The sequence below is a fragment of the Puntigrus tetrazona genome, chromosome 18, assembly GCF_018831695.1.
Source record: "Puntigrus tetrazona isolate hp1 chromosome 18, ASM1883169v1, whole genome shotgun sequence".
NCBI classification, from domain to species: Eukaryota; Metazoa; Chordata; class Actinopteri; order Cypriniformes; family Cyprinidae; genus Puntigrus; species Puntigrus tetrazona.
This window is the reverse complement of record NC_056716.1, coordinates 2,153,265-2,171,983: the sequence shown is the minus strand read 5'-3', so window position 1 is coordinate 2,171,983 and position 18,719 is coordinate 2,153,265. Positions and strand designations below refer to the sequence as shown.

Below are 18,719 nucleotides of genomic sequence, written 5' to 3'. Positions count from 1 at the left end.
TTTACTTTAGCTGTTTGTTTTTTTTAGTATGTAGTCTAAAGAAATAAACAAATTCTGGTTATATGTAAACGAGCAGCTTTGTCGTAATTACTGAAATACCAAAATTTTGTAAATTTATTAGAAATGTAAAAAAAAAAAATTATTAGAATTTGTTTTAGAAATGTATTACTATGGTACAAATAGAGGGTCGTAAATATAAATGTTAAAGACCAATAGATTATTTTTTATTTTTATTTCTTCTTTTGTGAAATAACATGCAATAGCTAATCATTAATTATGAATGATACTACCAAAATGCATTAGGAAAGCAAATAAGGTCCGTTTTGATTTCATGTTGACTTTACAGCTGCTCACGGAAATGTAACTACATCCGTCTATGAGCACTAACCCACACGATTACTCCAGGGTTCAGTTTCCTGGGTATGAGCATTACTCTGTCCTCCTCCACACGCTGGCACTCTTGTAAACAGACTGAACGGTGACTCATCTGTACAGAGGATCTAATGAGACATCTGATTAATCTATTGTTGCCCAAAGCAGTTGGTGTGACATGCTGGAAGAGAATCACAGATTCTGCCGCTGACTGTTGTATCATGATGCAGGCATTGTCTCTGAACAGCACGCATCTCGCAGATGAATGGCTGAGTGTCAGTTCTGCTTTGCTCTTGTCATTTGAGTGCCATACAAAACAAACAAATTGGAATGCGTGTTTTAATTGAAAGCTTTATTTTATTTTTAAGGTGAGCTGATAGGAAAAATAGTTTAAAGCAGTGGTTCAGCAAATATGGCAGGGGCATAGATGCCCTAGACAGCTAAAAGTTTACATATTTCTTATTTTAATTCACGCCAATAAATAAAAAACATGTCAATACATTTTCTAAAATATTTTTTTTGTGTGTGTGTGTGTGTATGTGTTAACTTGTTAATTTTTATAATTTATATATATATATAAATAGATATATAGATATAGATATATTTAAATTGGAATAAACCTAATACTTTATATACGTATAATCAGTACAACAAATATACATAATGGCTTAAAAATTATGAAAATTATAAAAAAATTATAAAAATTACATTATTATAAAAATGTATTCTTTTAAAACGTTTTTATCTTTTCCCTAAAGTGTAATTTATGAAATAATAAAATGAATTCGGTCGGCAAAGAGTTCACTTAAAAACCATTAACATTAAATTATTTACATTTCAATATGTCGTTCATAAAAACAAAACATCAAATACATAAACTTCAATCACACACACTCCCCAAAACAATCCTGCCTATTTGTCCAGTTTCACCAATGAAAACGTTCCCCGTGCCTGACGTCACATGTCGCATCCAATCAAATGACTGCCTCCTGTGCCGCGAGATCTCGCGATGCTATGTATTCTTCTACAGTAAGTTTGACTCCAGACAGTAAAGGCATCGGTTTGTTTGGTGGGAATTAAGATAGCGGCCCTTTGGGTGAGCTACTCTGAAAATCGGACAAATCTAATCAAAAATGACAAGTGAGTATATAAAAGGATCTTACATGGGTTTGCTCTTATCTCAGTCACGGCGTGTGAGGCCTGTGGGATTAACCGACTCCGCTTTTAAATGGACTGGGCGGAAATAAAGTTTAAATTCAATTATGACGACTGCATGTTTTCAAAATCGTTCATCAAATTAAATTCGTTGATATAAGCTATATATTGGTGTCACGCACACACCTTTCAGCTTTAACAGCTTCTGAAGCCGTTGTCGGCATTCATTTACATTGTTTTTATTTGTGACAAAACTTGATTCAGCATCTTTGAGACAAACTATGCGTTTCAAAGGACATATCACTCGTACTTTTAAAAAAACTCATCAAAAAGAGATTTACATTAAATCTTGACAAACAAAGGTCTTATTCTGTAAACTTTCTTTTCTTTTAATGTAACAGTATATAATGTATATAGTATGATACTGGGAAAATAGAGCTCATACTCGAGGAAAAAAACCCAGTTTTAATTCATAAGACTAAACAGCATTTTTTTAATTGACATAATGAAATTATGACAGTCATTTATAACAGTCTAGCAAACTACCAACATACATAAAATGCATAAATATTTAAATTGTCATTCAGTCTCTATATATGTCTTGGTACAGATGGCGTTTAAGTGTTTAGTTTTTCTGATGAAAGTTTTAGTTTTCATTGCGGTGGGCAAAATAATGCAATGATAACTGACTGGTTCCAAGTTGGTTTGGTACGTAAATGAAGTCTGAAATGTCACTGAACATATTAATTTTGCATTAAAAATAAGACATGCGTGTGACATGAAGTTGGACATGTTTGTAGAATTAAACCAAAAGGTTTAAAACTTAATATGTTCTTAGTTATAGTTTAGAGGTCTTAAAATAAAAATAAAAAAGACACAGTAGGCTTTATAAGAAATGGAAACATCTTGAGATGGGTTGTGTCTGTCAGAGATTTAATTTCAGCACTGTGTCCTGCTTAGGGGGAAATCAGCGTGACCTTGCTCGCCAGAAAAATGCCAAGAAGCAAAATGATATGCAAAAGGGCAAGAGAAATGATGACGGTTTATCTGCTGCTGCCAGAAAGCAGAGGTAACCTACAAGACCCAGACACCAACAGAACTTAGATGCAGGTTCCTTTCAATATAGAGAGGAATAAACCACCATGTGTGTTGCTTAGGAGGAGGAGGAGTATTAGAAATTGTACTTAAAAATGTTGTGGCACTTTACTGCTGCTATTAACTTCCATGTGTTTTTATTTTACCTTTTTAGAGATGCAGAAATAATGCAACAGAAGCAAAAGAAATCGAACGAAAAAATGGACTCTAAAACCAAGTAGAAGACATCGACAAACCCTTCAAACGATCCTAAACTATTATTGTTGGTGTCATTAGACTACAGGGAGTGCAGAATTATTAGGCAAATTAGAGTATTTTGACCACATCGTCCTCTTTATGCATGTTGTCTTACTCCAAGCTGTATAGGCTCGAAAGCCTACTACCAGTTAAGCATATTAGGTGATGAGAAGGGGTGTGGTCTAATGACATCAACACCCTATATCAGGTGTGCATAATTATTAGGCAACTTCCTTTCCTTTGGCAAAATGGGTCAAAAGAAGGACTTGACAGGCTCCGAAAAGTCAAAAATAGTGAGATATCTTGCAGAGGGATGCAACACTCTTAAAGTTGCCAAGCTTCTGAAGCGTGATCATCGAACAATCCAGCGTTTCGTTCAAAATAGTCAACAGGGTCGCAAGAAGCGTGTGGAAAAACCAAGGCGCAAAATAACTGCCCGTGAACTGAGAAAAGTCCAGTGTGCAGCTGCCAAGATGCCACTTGCCACCAGTTCTGTCATATTTCAGAGCTGCAACATCACTGAAGTGTCCAAAAGCACAAGGTGTGCAATACTCAGAGACATGGCCAAGGTAAGAAAGGCTAAAAAACGACCACCACTGAACAAGACACGCAAGCTGAAACGTCAAGTCTAGGCCAAGAAATCTCAAGACTGATTTTTCTAAGGTTTTATGGACCGATGAAATGAGAATGAGTCTTTATGGGCCAGATGGATGGGCCCGTGGCTGGATCGGTAAAGGGCAGAGAGCTCCAGTCCGACTCAGACGCCAGCAAGGTGGAGGTGGAGTACTGGTTTGGGCTGGCATCATCAAAGATGAGCTTGTGGGGCCTTTTGGGGTTGAGGATGGAGTCAAGCTCAACTCCCAATCCTACTGCCAGTTTCTGGAAGACACCTTCTTCAAGCAGTGGTACAGGAAGAAGTCTGCATCCTTCAAGAAAAACATGATTTTCATGCAGGAGAACGCTCCATCACAAAGTACTCCACAGCATGGCTGGCAAGAAAGGGTCTAAAAGAAGAAAAACAAATGACTTGGCCTCCTTGTTCACCTGATCTGAACGAACCCCTTAGAGAACCTGTGGTCCATGAAATGTGAAATTTACAAGGAGGGAAAACAGTACACCTCTCTGAACAGTGTCTGGGAGGCTGTGGTTGCTGCTGCACGCAATGTTGATGGTGAACAGATCAAAACACTGACAGAATCCATAGATGGCAGTCTTTTGAGTGTCCTTGCAAAGAAAGGTGGCTATATTGGTCACCGACTTGTTTTGATTTTTTTTTATTTTTGAATATCAGAAATGTATATTTGTGAATGTTGAGATGTTATATTGGTTTCACTGCTGAAAATAATTGAAATGGGTATTTTTGTTTTTTGTTAAGTTGCCTAATACTTATGCACAGTAATAGCCACCTGCACACACTGATATCCTCCTAAAATTGCTAAAACTAAAAACTACTTCCAAAAATATTCAGCTTTGACATGGAGTTTTTTTGGGTTCATTGAGAACATGGTTGTTGTTCAATAATAAAATTAATCCTCAAATACTACTTGCCTAATAACCATTGTTTGTACTTTGATTTAAAACCTTGTATTGTACTAATTTAGTTTGACTGAGCATTTCCTTTTACGTTGTATGGGTCTTTTTTTTTGATCGGTAATCACTGTGTAAAACCCAAGAATAACAAACCCACAAAACCCGTCTAACAATCACATACTCTTGTATTTTTATACATTTCATCTGCTTTCCTTTACTCAAAACTGTTGAATAAACAGTAGCACAAATCCGGTTTGATTTCTTTCAGATGTGTCAGAATACTAGAGATAAAGACCTTTTGAGTCAGATCTAAAACTTTTATTTATGTTGTTAGAAACATTCATGTAAACATCATTCAACACAACAGTAATTAAATTCCAACATAAAAAAGTACATTTAAATAAACACTGAACCCTGAAGTGAATTTGATCATTGGCATATGTACAAGTATACATTTGATCAGTGTGCCTACAAACACCAAGGAAGCATCCAAATGTCTAAAAACTGCTTAAAAGTGCTAACTGCATTAGAAAAAAAACTAATTTATTAACATTTTTCTAACAGAGGATAGGGTTGTAGTTATTTTAAAAAGGCATAAAAAGACTTAGACTCCACAGCAGTTGCTCAGCGCCTTCTTCCGTTTATGGAGACTCAGCTTAACCTTCGACTCTGATCTCCGACCCAGTTTTGCATGTTTCTTGACTTCTCTGATAATTCATAAGACATTTAGAGCCTGGAAACGTTCGAGTGCTAAAATGAGCTGAAACTGATGTGGTTTCTTACCTTGCTAAATGTAAAACTGCCTCGATGACATTCGTCCCATCTTTAGCGCTTGTTTCGCAGAACAGGGCACTATAAGCCTATAACATACAGCAGATTAGGATTGGCGTGATGGTTATTACATTATTCCCATATAAAACTGTGGCTCAAGACCCACCATAGCAAGCTTTTCACCGTGGAACGCACTCACACAGCTTCCCTTTGGCCTTTCTGCCCTCAAATCTACCTTGTTTCCTATTACACACATCGGGATGTCATCATCCGTTGACTCCTGTGAGGGAAAGTTTACAGAACACAGTCTACAAATGACAAAGAAGAAAAACCTCGCTAGAACGTCATTGACCGTACCCGAATCTGTTCCACCCATTCACGAACATTCAGGAAACTGCTCTCGGATGTGACATCGTATAGCAATAGCACTCCATGTGCCTTGCGAAAATAAGACCTGGCGATGCTGCGGAACCTGTAGAGAAGTGTAATGTTAATCTATACCTTAAAATGTCAACATTGACTATGGGTAAAGAATCCTGAACAATGCAACTACAAATTATGTAAGAAAAAAAAGCCTCAGAATAACTTACACATACTAAAGAACCCAATAAAATAAACCATTAAACCATAGACCTGCATCCCTGCTGATATTCCATTGTGTGCATAAACAGCAATTGTTTACAGTAAATGCATACAGAGTCATTGTTATTGTCTGTAGCAATACAGAACATGTGGTACATCAATTACATTGAAAACATTTAACAGAACTCTGGAGACAGGCTGTCTACACTACTGTTTAAAACTTTGAAGTTGGAATTGGGGGATGGGAAAGTTTTCTTATGCTCACCTAGGCTGTACATTTTTTTTAACAAATAAGAGTAAAACTTACAATTAAAAAAAAAAACAAAAAAAAAAACACTTAAAATGTAATTTATTTCTGCGACAAGGCTGTATTCTCAGCAGCCATTATTAATCTAGTCTTCGTGGTCATGATTTTTCAGAAATCATTTTCATATGCCGATTTGATTCAAGAAACGTGTCAATGTTGAAAATATGTTTTGTGGAAACCATGATAAATTCTGTACAATGCAGCAAAAGCAACCATTTGCTATAAAAGCAAAGCATAATAATCCCTAATGAAGACTAATATGCAACTTAGTGTCCACAAGAATATTAACCTAAAAATCACAAATACACTGTACCGTTCCTGTCCAGCAGTGTCCCATATCTGAAGGTTTATTTTCTCTCCATCTACAAGCATCTTCTTGATTTGAAAGTCAACACCTGTAAGAATGAACTTTGGATTCTCAATACTTATACTGTATTTATATGGCAAAAAAACAAAACAAAAACAAAAAAACCCTCACCAAGAGTGGTTTGTATATCTCCTCTAAATTCATTTAGACTCAATCGTAGTAAAAAGCTGGATTTTCCCGACCCAGCATCCCCAGCCAACACCAGACGATACACTGGAGCAAGATCTTGAGTGTCATGCAAGTCCTCTTCGGTTTGCTATAGAGAACATTTATAAACAAGCCATCCATTTTTCTAGTCGTTTGCTACATGACTGAAAAACTGAGACCTTCCACTTTTTTCAAAAATTGATTTGCCATTTATAGATTCTAGTATACCAAGTGAGTAAACAAGAGTACTGTAGCAAAAACTACCTTGACAGGAAAAGCAGACAACCGCCGCCGAAGTGAGGAAGATACTGAAGCAACTGTGCTAGGAGCTACTGATCCCAAAGCTTCAGACTTCAGCTCTGACACCTTCGAGACATTAGTTATTTAACCCAGCAATGAATAATACAGATACACACCTGCAAAGTGTGAAAACTAGGTGAAAGCTGGAGACTTACCTCCAGCTCAGATGGAATACAAGAGTAACTATGATGCACAGTCTCCACTGAGTTATTGCTGTCGTCACTCTCATAATCACTGCCTGACATCAGCTCAGCGTCTGTCTGAACGGAAACGCCACTATCCAAGTACTTATCAGCCCAGCACTTCACCAGGGCTATCGTGTCCTCTTCATTAGTGAAACTTAAATTTAAACAAGACTATAATATAATACACAGGCCTTAAAAAAATTCCTTAAGTTTTTTTTTTTCTTCTGTCAAGATATTGCTGCAACAAATGCAGAGTAAAGGATATAATTACCCGCTCTGATTCATAGTGCTCTGTCGAAGTGGTTTCATCTTTCTAGGAGGAACTTCACTTTTTGGTGAGAGCTACAGAAGAGCAAACATTTTAATGAGGGTTGTTATCGTGCAAGTTACAACGATTTCCAGAAATAATGGTGCTTTTCTGTATGCTGGAAATCCAAATATTTGATCATGGCTGCAATGAATGCAGCTCTACCTTAAATTAAAAATGAAGTAGCTACCCGTCTTTTAGAGGAGCCATTATCCTGGCTCAGAGCAGAGCGTAACCCATCATTGCTGTCATACAATGTTTTGTTCATTTCCCTAAGGTGAAAGAGTGATCGTATTGGGCAGGTAAGCTAGAAAATCTGTTTCCTTATTAGAATATTGTAATTAATTTGACTCTCAAAAAGAAAACGATGGAATTGGCTTACTGGAGAAATTCTATTTGGCTGGAATAAGACTGGTACTCCATCACCATCTTCTTAAGGTCATCGCTTTCTCTGAAAAGAGAAAAAGGAATCACATTAAAAGAACTTTCCTAAATCCCTTGAACACATTGGAGGTGGTGGTGTTTATGAACTAATGGAAGCGCCACATATTTCCGTACACAAACCCAGCTTAAATTAATTGAAGCATGAATGTTCTCACCTCTCATGCTGGAGTTTCTGGTCAGTGAAGGCATTCTTCAACCTGTCCAACTCAACTTGGAGAACAGAGACGTTTATCTGGGCTTTCATTAGAGAACTCCTCAGCTCCTCATTCTCCTGCAGAGGAATACAAAAGCTGACTAGGTCACATTTCAATTTTTATTTATTGTTACAGAGGTCCCAGTGGGATCGGCTTTCCAGTGCCGTTTACTAAATATTAATTATTTAATTTACTAAAGTTATTTCTTCCTGCAGAATCCCACAGCTAGAGATCTATAAAGATTGTTCAGTCTTGTTGCAGTATGCAGCCATTTTCCACTAATTCCCACAGCATCAAGTGTTACTCCACCTCATCAAAATAGTCCATCTGCTCTCAGTGGTTCAACCTGAATTTTATGAAAAAATAACGACTTTATGTAACAATTCATCCTCTCTGTGTCACTGTTGTACCATTTGAGAGTATTTGCTGGACACAGAACAGAGCACGCCGTTTACGTTCAGCGGATACACTCCAAGATGGTGCTAAGGCTACCATTTTGTCAATGTTGTTTATACTTTTTCTAGGCCTAGACAGCTTTAATTCTTTGGCAGTCAATGGGACAGTCACATGCCTACCTGTTTTCATCCAAAATTGGTAATGCTGGTGGGCATTATTTTAAAGCTCCATAAATCAGATATATCCGCCCTATACACATCTTGGCTGACCTCTGACTTAGCTATGATGCAGCTCAAGTCATATGTCGGGTCAGAGATCAGCCAAGATGCATTCTCGGAAGTCAGTTATTTAGGTTATAATTTCAGAACTACAAATATTTTTACAAAATGGACATATGATAACCCCCTGAAGGTGTATAGGTTAGTTTTCTGGTGCAGTACTTGCTGATGTATTCAATTTACAGAGCTTTAAAATAAATGGCCACCATCCACCAGCATTAACAAGCTTGGAAGAGCCAAAATAAAAAAAGGCAAGTATAGGCAAACTCTGAGTATGTTTGCCTGAAAACATCTCTCGTCATTATACATCCCTGTCATTATACTGTACAGTGCTTTGATGCAACCTGTGTTGTTAAAAGCGCTATATAAATAAAAATGATTGATTGAAAACAAATATTATACATAAAAATATAACACACACACACCCCCGGGATAAAATATGCCGTAATTTTTTTTGGCGTGGAGTAACCCTTTCAGTTCAAAAGAAAAACGCTTTCCTTTCCAATCATATACTGTCAAAAGAGAAAAAAATTAAAAAATTCACACACAGTTTAAGAATATTCAGCCCTGGCCTGCATTTCTGATCCTTATTTCTTTTGCACACTAAACATTACATTTTGCATCTTAAAATGGAATTGAATAGCAAGTCCCACAAATCATCTTTCCTACTGCACCGTGACCCAGACACCGCTGGAAATAAGACCTCTAGTATCAGTCCTTATTCTGCCACTACAGACAAAGTGGAGCATGATGCGTCAGTGGCTAAGCATGTCAGGCCAGTAGTTGGAGATGTTCCTATGTAAAGAAACACTATGAGCCTGCTTCTAGGTAACACACATAGTCACGTATCAGTTTTTGGGATAAGTGAGAAGAATTTTGGGAAAACATTGAACCCACTGAGAAACTTCCATAGAATATCTTCCATCCTCTAAAAGGCAGTCATATATTCTTTTAAGGGAGCATTTTAATATTTTTGGATAAATTCTAAGTTAAAGTTGGCAGTTTACCAGATTCTCCCCTTCTGTTCAAACACTTTTGAAGGGCACTGCATGTTGTAAAGGAGTATCTGATTCATACCTGCATCAGATCTCGAACCTGCGCTCTCAATTTGTTGGCATCTTCCTTGGGGCTGTTTAATTTCAAATCCTCTTGATATTGCTAAAGTGAGACAATAGAAGTTACACACACAAAAAAGACAAACCCACAATGCAAAGACAATAAAATAAGATTCCCACATTGCTTCCTCACCTTTGTGAGCCTTTCTATTGTTGTCTGCAGGTCTGCCAGTTCATTCTCGTGCTTGATTTGGAGCATAGCTATGGATTCGTCCAATTTCTTTTGCTCCTGTTTGCATGAAACCCAAGAAGAGTGTTTTTCCTTATATGCACAGGTCTAATAAAGAAGCATTTACTAGCTCTCATAGAGAGGCCTTTGTGCGCACAGAGTCAGGCCAGCTTTCCTGTTTAAAAACGTCGCACTGGGCTTCAAGAATAAAAGGTGAACCACTGACTACAAAGCTGAACCTGAAATACTTTTCACTTACCAAGACGTACATATAAATGCATGTGTATCTGTCTGGGTGTTAAGTTTTACATACCATAAAAAACCTGAGAAATTAAATCATGTTATCTTTGAGTATCAATAAAGCAGAAAATTAGTGTTACTTTTGCATTAACCTGAATCTACGTTAACATTTAATAAACAAATGTACACAAATGTGCCAAATCATATTCATAAATCAACGAACATTCAACTTGTCTGACTTCTCACCTCTTCCCTGACCCTTTCTTCTGTGCGGGCCAGTTGCAGCTGCAAGTCCTCCTCCATCTCTGCTAACCGACTGCTGGTCAGTTCCTCTGTCCTGTTCACATCAAAAAGCATAAGGCATAGCTTTACAGAATCAAACGGCAACTTTGAAGTCTTTTTTTTCTTTATCCAGAAAGCAGTTTGAAACAACCGTCCTTGGTCTTAGAAAACGCTTTAATGCATCCAGGTGCACCTACATCCAGATCTCAAGAAAAACGTTCCCTGAGGAGCTACTACTGGAGAGATGAAAAACTCCTTTTAGCTACACAGTCTTATCGTAATCATCAAGCGGGTGCAGTTGAGCAAACCTCTGACGAAAGGGAAGGGAGGAACGAATGAAGGTAGGGCTCTTGAAAAGCCTCGACTGTGAAAGGTGGACCTGAGGTGAAACAAACAACGCTAAACACACAGTGAAAGGCCTGGACTGTGTCTTGCTGTGAAAACGGAGCACTCAAATCTACATCCCACACCTACAGAACCACGTAAAGGAGGACAAGCTTAGTAACTCTAGCCTAATTTACGATTTCCTCCTTTCTTAGAAATGGTCGAACTTTTCTTCGTTTTAACAATGACAGCTTTGTAGCCTGAATTCATTAAACTCTTAGAAGAAACACTTCCTGGATGGAGGACAGGGGAAAAAAAATCTACCATAAAACTCAATATTCACAATTGTTGATATATTAATGTGATATTGAACATTCCAGTCTTATTGTGCATATTGCCATATTCTATAACGGTCTTATATCCTGAAAATATTCAAAGGGGCAGCAAAACGACAAACTTAAAGTGTTCAAAGATGTAGGACTCGTCAAGGAGCAATCGCATATCAGCTGGTCGTAAGTGGAGACAGTCTATAAGAGCCAAACCAGCTGTAAAGTCATTCACCACAGCATCCCGGCTCAGTCCTGGAAATGCTCCGCTCACCTTCGTAGACTGGTCTCGAGTTGCTCACTGTCCATCCTGTGCTCTTTGCTCTCAGCTACAAGAGCCTTGATCAGATCCTCATATTGCTGCAGTAATAACTCATCTGATGCGGAGTGGATCTGTTCATACAACTCCCTCAAATCATCCCACTGTCTGCAGACACCAGAAAAAGAAAGCAGCAAATTAACATTTGTGACCGGATATAAAAAACCCCCAAAACAAAATAAACAATTGTCACGGCAGATACTGGCATGAAATTGAAAATGAAATATTTCTGCATATTTTATTAGTAATATAAAAACACTGCTAAATCTTTTTATTATGTTTTCTGTCTATGTAGACAGACATGTTTACATGACTACTAGTTTGCTTTGAGATAATAAATAGAGAGCAATGATGAAGAGAAAAAATAAATAAATAATTTTTTTAATATATATTTATTTTTGTTATTTTATTTTATTTATTTTAACCTGCAACAAAAGTAGGTTCTCTCAAATTTAGCTCAGGAGAGTGTTCGTATTTTTTCCCCCCAAAAAAACAAGCAGGCAAGGTTACACACAAACAATTTTTAAACAGCATAAATGTAGTCAAACCATAAGGAATAACTCGACGTGCCATTTAACTGTTTAACTTTTTTTTAATAAAGATCAAATCCTTCTCTTGAAGTCAACCTGAACGTCAGAAGTCAAAATATAGCTACCTTCCCAAATAAAAGGCCACATCCCCGTCTAACGTGTTTTCAAACTCATCCCAAGCGCTCCTCTGAACCTGCAGACTGTTCCCCAACAAAGCCAGATTGAGGGCTTCGGAAACTTCATGAAAGCTTGACGAAAAATCGTTGAAGTTGATGCACCCGTCTCCGTCCAGATCGAACTTGTTAAATAAAGTCCTGATCTCCTCAGCAGGGACGTTCAGCTCCCGGCAGACCCCGGTGAAGTCCTCGTACTCCACTCTCCCAGACTTATTCCCGTCGCATGCCGCAAAAAGCCTCCGAAGGTCGGCTTGGTTCATATTTTCACCGGACGAGGACAGGCAAACGGTGACGCAAAACACACCCGTGTACAAAGACAACGCTCCGAGAACGTGGAAGTGACGAAAAGACGAAAGTGAACGCTGAAGGTCCGTGATCTAAGACGTACATCACCAACAGGTGCGCAGAAACCGTGCAGGCAGCTCGGATGAAGGCATGAGTGATTGGATGATCGCTCGTTATCTCGCATTGTAACGAGTTGAGCTCAAGTTAGTGTGTCATTGGATAGTCACGGAGGAAGGCGTGCTGTGGAAGTGTACATCGATCTGAGAACCAGCCCACATTTTGGTCTGGTCAGCTAAAACTAGTAAACACAGCCTGTCCGGGGGTGCCTTTGTTGCCGAATCTGGCAACCTAGTTCTTTCTAATTAAAAGGAAATAAAGTTATCGGGGAAGAATAAAAATAATGAATGGCGTAGGGGTCAGAGAGTTGATTTCGCTGCGCCTCCATAGGATATGACTTTTAAATTAAGTTATTTAAAGAGCATTTTCAGTCATCTTCAGTCAAACGACGACCCGAAGGCGGCCGTGTCGAGGTCACCTGTACTTTATTTCTCTTTCAGGCGTGGACCGGTCTTTATCAGCTGAAGGACATTTGCCTGCCTTTGTTTGGAAATGTCCGCGCATATTGTCAGCTGTACTTCCATACGACTCAAAGATATTTTCGCAGAATTGCGCACAGATTGCCACAATAAAAGCTTACAATATCTCAAAAGCAATGTAAAAAGTAAACAAAAGACATTCCTTTCTGAACGTGTAGGCTATTATTATTATTTTTTTCCCCTCATCTTTCTTTGGACGTGTCATTGCGCAAACAGTGCACCGCACCTAAGTCTTAAACTAACTCAAGAGTTTACAAGATTTAGTCAGAGTTAACGATTAGCCTGCGTCAGATACCGTGACACACACACGCGCGATTAACTGAGAATAACCTAATATTTACTTACCATAGCTGAATATGAGCATCGTGTTAATGAAACCGTGTCACCTAATGTTTGTTGCTTTATTTAACCTCGAAGGAACGAGATAATAACCGTTGAGGCCAGTGAAATATAACATGTTAAAAATAGGATGACGGTGCGGTATGCCAACAATGGCCACACGATGGCAGCATTGTCACAATAACATTTAAAGCGCATGCACTTGAGCTGATGGCTCCGGTCTCTTCTGGGGTGCTGGTGAAGGGAGTACAATATTTCTGTTAGAAATTTGGACGCAGAGCAATAGAGAAACCATGAAATCATAAGGAGAAAAAATGTTTTCTGTTTTATGGGGACATTCTATAGGCATAAGAATCGGCAAATAGGCATTAAAATGTATTTTAAAAACATATCCCTACTTGAAAACAAACAAACAAACAAAAAAAAAATAGTATGATTTATAAATTATTGGTGTAACTGTTGTTGTTGGTTCCTATACGATAGGGAATAACACACACACACACACACACACACACACACACACATACTTTGGGTTTCCATGTTTTATGGGGACATTTTGTTAGCTTCTGTCTCCTTAATTTCCTCTTTTAATTTTGGATATTTCTATTTTTGTGGGGACATTTTGTCCTTATAATGTGGTGAACTACCTAATCCACACACAGCGGGTCAAAAAAAGTTTCCTATGCTCACCAAGGCTTCATTTATTTAATTGAAAATACAGTAAAACAGTAATATTATTATTATTGCTACAATTTAAGTAACTTTTATGGTAAGATAACCCATTCCTGTGATGGCAAAGCTCAAGTCTTTAATGTAACGTGATCCTTCAGAATAATTAATATTTTTTCCTGCTTAATATTTTTTTGTGAGAATACTTGCGCAGCACCATTTAAAAGATTTAGGTAGGTAATAAAATACAGGTTAAAATTATCAAACGATTTCCATTTCAAATAAATACTTTTGAAAACTGCTTATATAGCAGCACAAACCGATTTCAACACTGTCCGTTACTGAGCACTAATAAATAATAATTGAAACGCCAAATGAACGATTTTGTAAAGATCACACGACTTCTTTGACATGATATTAAAATAAATATACTTAACAATATTGTCACGATATTGCTTGTTTTACTGTATTTTAATTAATAGATGCAGCCTTTTAAAACATAATAATCGAAACATCACCCAAATAATTCTGAATCAGTGCCAACCAGTGGTTTTATTTCTTTTATTTAAAAAATTAAAATTAAAGTGCTTTTATGTACAATATAATAAAAACAACAAAACAGTAGTGATGTATAATACAAAAAATACATTTCACAACAGTTGTTTTTTTTCTTTACATTGGCAGCAAAATGTACAAATACACCTTTACATTAAAGTTTACAAGACATTAACTTACAATAGGTCAGAGCATCTTGGTGCGCCATTATAAAGAATGTATCTGAGCATTTAAGAGTATAGCAGACCACTACAGTCCAGTAACTCTTATGTCTGAGTCAGTTCAGCACTGAAATATGTGACTATATCTATAAGTGACTAAATCTACCGCTTGTAGGTAGCAGCTGATGTACAGTGAAGTTTTCACATTGTCTACTCTGTAAAACGGCACGCTAGTGATAATAATCAGATGACGTACTGAAAAACATAAGCAAACCTGCTTACATTTTAAAATATTTTTGCATGATATTTTGAAAGTGATTTTCAAACAGAGGTCTGAGTATATGCAAAACAGTTATAGCATTATTACAAATACATAGTTTTTTTTCTTCTTTTTTTTTGTGCTTTAAATATAGTCTGTATGTTTGTGTGTTTGTGAATATATATATATATTAGGGGACCTCTGCAGATATTAATTAGCACAGTGGAGACATACCCTTGCAGTGGACTGTTGCACAGACGACCATTCAATATACAGTGGTTTGCGACTTTACATGTACTAGGTAATTCTACCGTGTAGTCCACCAGAGCAGACATGCATGTGAGGTTTTGCTTTTTGTTTCACGTTTTTGAATCACAAAAAGGCTACAAGATTACATTTGCTTTCCCGCATACCCTTTGAGTCACAAAATCTAGCTCGGAGGCATTAACAAAACCGTTCAATTGGTACTTGCTACAGCAATGCCAAGAGAAAAATTCATTCCCAGACACTTGAACCATTTCCACATTCTGTGCAAATATAACAGAAAAAAAAAATAAAAAAAAAGAATTGTAATGCATTCCGGTAAAAAAAAAAAAAAAAATAGCAATGTCAAATGTCGAAAACATTAAAAGCCATTCACTACTTCCCCTTAGAAATATAATTATACAACTCTGTGATCAAAGTCATCGTCCGTCAGATCATGTAAAAGTAAATGTCCCGTTTTTAAACATTCAGCACAAATTTAAATAAGACAATGTTTCTATTGAAAGAATCATTTCGGAACACTTTCAAATCAATACATAGCTACATTCACAATACAGATGAAGATCGGCGGCGATGAAATATTACACACATTTGTGGTGCAATATACAATGCTCGTCTTTGGGTATTTTACTGGAAATATGTTGATACTGGAAATAGACATTTTTTTAAAAATTATTTTCTGTGTGTGTTGTTAATATACATTTTTACACGGATCCTTATGTTGATTCTATGCTGTAGTAACTTACATTTGTGTCTTGTTTTGTGGTTTCCATCCCCATTGCTTTGCAGCAGCCAAGCACTGCACTTTTTTTGTATGACAATCTTGGCAGCTGACTATTTATAATGGGTTGTTTGATATACCTATATGTCATTGCTCCCACCCAAAAACATCTGTTAGCCTGCTTTTACTTAAGGTGTTACAGTGAACATGGCACTTTTTCATGGAAAAAAAATCTGCTGGTCACTTTACACTCTTCGGGAGCATAGATCTCATAGCTTTGTGAAGCTAAAATTGGCATGTAAAGTCTTAATCACACGTTTTCAATCTGTCCGAATGCAAATTCATCATTCGAATTTGCAACATGGCAATAAATGTCTTTAATCTAAACAAAGTACACTTTTGAGTCTTGACAGATCCGAAGAGATCTGAAATGGTTCACTAAAATCTTTTGGCACGAAAACCAATTTGAATCAGTAAACAATCTGGAGACATTTGGTCACTTTTATTTCCAATGTGCTGTCGTCATTTACTCACTTACATTTTTTTCTGCGGAACACAAATAGAGATATTTTAAAGGATTTTTTTGCAGTTTTTTTTCCAAAACAATCACTAGAAACCAATAAAAATTCACTTGGCAATTGTAGAGTGAGTGAATTATGACATATTATTATTTTTGATTGAACTATACCTTTAAATCAGTGGTTCTCAACGGGGGCCTCAACGTGACTTCAAACAAAAAAATAAGTCTTTTAAAGAATTAAATATTTAAATAAATATCAAAATCAGTTCATCTCACGAATTCCAAAACCTTAGATACATGAGAAAGCCTCACTTCATTTTCAAAATGTCATAGACCTAGAAAAAGCAATGCAATTTAATAAAATCTCCATAGGCACTATATTCTATTGAATAGACAGTATTTCATCAGGTAGAAACTGTGAGTACTAATAAATGGATAACTGGAAAAGTCATGGGCTGCTTAAATGATTTCGTGGCCTATGACGGGCTTTGGAGTCCTAAAGGTTGAGAAACACTGGTTTAAACCTAGCCTATCACTGGTAGTAACTGATTTTGGTTGGGGGTATACGTAACATAAGAGATATTCAAATGTAATTTGTGCCTTGGACATACTCATAGTATTGCTAACATGCCTTCTTTGGAGTTCTCTACACACTAAAACCCCACTGCGGGCTTTTTATATGCCTCAATCTCACTTGCATACTTTATTTAACGTGTGTACCTCTGAGAAGCTGTGTAGAATACTGAGGTCGTGGCATCACTTATTGTTGTAGGACAGCCGTGTGCTGTTTGTTAGCTCTCTATGAGATGCTTCTCCTTTATGTGATTTGCATAGTATGCCTGCTATGTGCTGAGGTCGTGATGATATACTGCGCAAAGGTTTTTGCATATATCATCAAAGCTTTAGATGCACCACTACGCCTTATATTGTGTTGAAATGTCAGCTAATCATCTCACGTCAGGCACTATGTTTAGCAGAGACTCTATCGTTGACTAAAGTTTGGATTTGCGTCTTCTCGTTCACAGGACGACCAACTCTACGCGGCAGGGATGAGATGGGAGCATGACAGGTTAGTGAACCCTGAGGGCATCGTATTGCTTCCACACAGATGCCACCAGACATTTTTGGACGGACCGGGGCGGGACGACTGGATCTGCGCGCCTCAACGCCCGCTATTCTTTGTTAGAACGTACTTTAGGCCTCTCGTCCCGCTCAGCGTGGCTCTGGGTGCTTCACAGACTTGGCAGTGACTGAGAAATGTGAACAGATCACCAAGACAAAATGAGAGGAGACAAAGTGCAAAATAAAAACCAGTGATGGTACGTTTCCAGTCATTTTCAGTCTGTCCCTCCCTTGGTGCTGTTCAGTTCAGAGGCCACTTTTTTTTTTTAACAGTCATCCCAAACAGACTTAAACGATCGAGTCTTTGATCTCCGAGCCCAGTCGCACTCGAGGCCGCGGGCAAGTCGGTGAGATCTCAACATGGCTCTCCTTTAAGTTCAAAGGTCTCTTTTCGGATTCTGAGAAGCTCTTGCTGTTCTCGGGTGAGGAGCATTCGTGGGTGGGAGTGCTGCAGATGTAGTTATCATTGAGCGTCTGGTAGCCCTTGTGGTCAGACACCGAGGGCGGGATGTTGTTGCCGTTTAATGGAAGGCTTTCGGTGTGCTTCCCTGGAATTCGCGGTTTCTTCTGTTGCATGTTGGGACACTCGCCTTCCTTCAGCATGGACTTCATCCTGTCTCGGTTTCTGTACGCTACAAACAGCGACAGGACGACCAGGGAAAACACGAGTAAGGCACACACAACGATCAGCTCGTTCCAGTACGTTTTGGTTTTTTCCGGCGACCACGTTTCCCCGGGCAGGATTATCGCTTCCCCTTGGGGTACCAGCTGCGTTCGGGAACGTCCGGTCAGGGTGGTGCTTTCGTGATCTGCCTTGACACAATAATTGGCCAGAAGTTGTCGGTAGCCGCCTTCTTCAGACCAACATTGGTAGATCTCCTCCCTCTCAACTTGGGCTACAACCACCAGCCCGCCGTCAGGACTGGGATAGACGAAACGCTCGGCGGTGTGACTGTACTCCCATCGCCTCTCTGCCAAGTTAGATCGCAGCTTGCAGGGAAGAACCGTAAATGTGTTGGCTGGGATTTGTACCACATGGCATGATGGAACACCTGTGGGTTAGATGGTCTTTTAGTTACT

At 38.1% G+C, this 18,719-nt stretch overlaps 3 protein-coding genes across 5 annotated transcripts in view; 1 reads left to right on the top strand and 2 right to left on the bottom strand.

Moving 5' to 3' along the window:
• Positions 1-1,370: 1,370 nt before the first annotated feature.
• Positions 1,371-4,402, top strand: serf2a (small EDRK-rich factor 2a). Its single transcript, XM_043265016.1, has 3 exons — positions 1,371-1,512; positions 2,488-2,596; positions 2,777-4,402. Exons 1-3 carry the CDS (start codon positions 1,506-1,508, stop codon positions 2,841-2,843), a joined length of 183 nt encoding a protein of 60 aa, XP_043120951.1. The 5' UTR covers positions 1,371-1,505; the 3' UTR covers positions 2,844-4,402.
• A 290-nt stretch (positions 4,403-4,692) lies between these two features.
• Positions 4,693-12,668, bottom strand: zgc:162879 (ras and EF-hand domain-containing protein). Its single transcript, XM_043265015.1, has 17 exons — positions 12,098-12,668; positions 11,398-11,550; positions 10,438-10,528; positions 9,916-10,011; positions 9,745-9,825; positions 7,955-8,070; positions 7,738-7,806; positions 7,546-7,627; positions 7,320-7,390; positions 7,019-7,202; positions 6,828-6,929; positions 6,528-6,672; positions 6,363-6,444; positions 5,518-5,632; positions 5,327-5,440; positions 5,173-5,249; positions 4,693-5,096 (listed from the first exon to the last, which is right to left on the bottom strand). The coding sequence occupies exons 1-17, from the start codon at positions 12,406-12,408 to the stop codon at positions 4,994-4,996; spliced, it is 1,992 nt and encodes a 663-aa protein (XP_043120950.1). The 5' UTR covers positions 12,409-12,668; the 3' UTR covers positions 4,693-4,993.
• A 3,812-nt stretch (positions 12,669-16,480) lies between these two features.
• Positions 16,481-18,719, bottom strand: part of sema4ba (sema domain, immunoglobulin domain (Ig), transmembrane domain (TM) and short cytoplasmic domain, (semaphorin) 4Ba) — a 59,951-nt gene continuing 57,712 nt past the window's right edge. For all 3 annotated transcript variants that reach the window (XM_043264685.1, XM_043264686.1, XM_043264684.1), the window contains one exon: positions 16,481-18,691. In XM_043264685.1, the coding sequence (XP_043120620.1) occupies positions 17,928-18,691 (764 nt within the window). In that variant the 3' untranslated portion in view covers positions 16,481-17,927. The remainder of the gene's footprint in view (positions 18,692-18,719) is intronic.

What these genes read in the sequence shown, in the direction of transcription:
- serf2a (XM_043265016.1), top strand. An exon ending in GCTGCTGCCAGAAAGCAGAG is followed by an intron (nt 2,597 to 2,776) that starts GTAACCTACAAG and finishes TTACCTTTTTAG; the next exon opens with AGATGCAGAAATAATGCAAC.
- zgc:162879 (XM_043265015.1), bottom strand. Translation starts at nt 12,408, where the DNA reads ATGAACCAAGCCGACCTTCGGAGGCTTTTTGCGGCATGCGACGGGAAT. An exon ending in ATGGCTCCTCTAAAAGACGG is followed by an intron (nt 7,391 to 7,545) that starts GTAGCTACTTCA and finishes GCTCTTCTGTAG; the next exon opens with CTCTCACCAAAAAGTGAAGT. An exon ending in GACACTGCTGGACAGGAACG is followed by an intron (nt 5,633 to 6,362) that starts GTACAGTGTATT and finishes ACTTCTCTACAG; the next exon opens with GTTCCGCAGCATCGCCAGGT.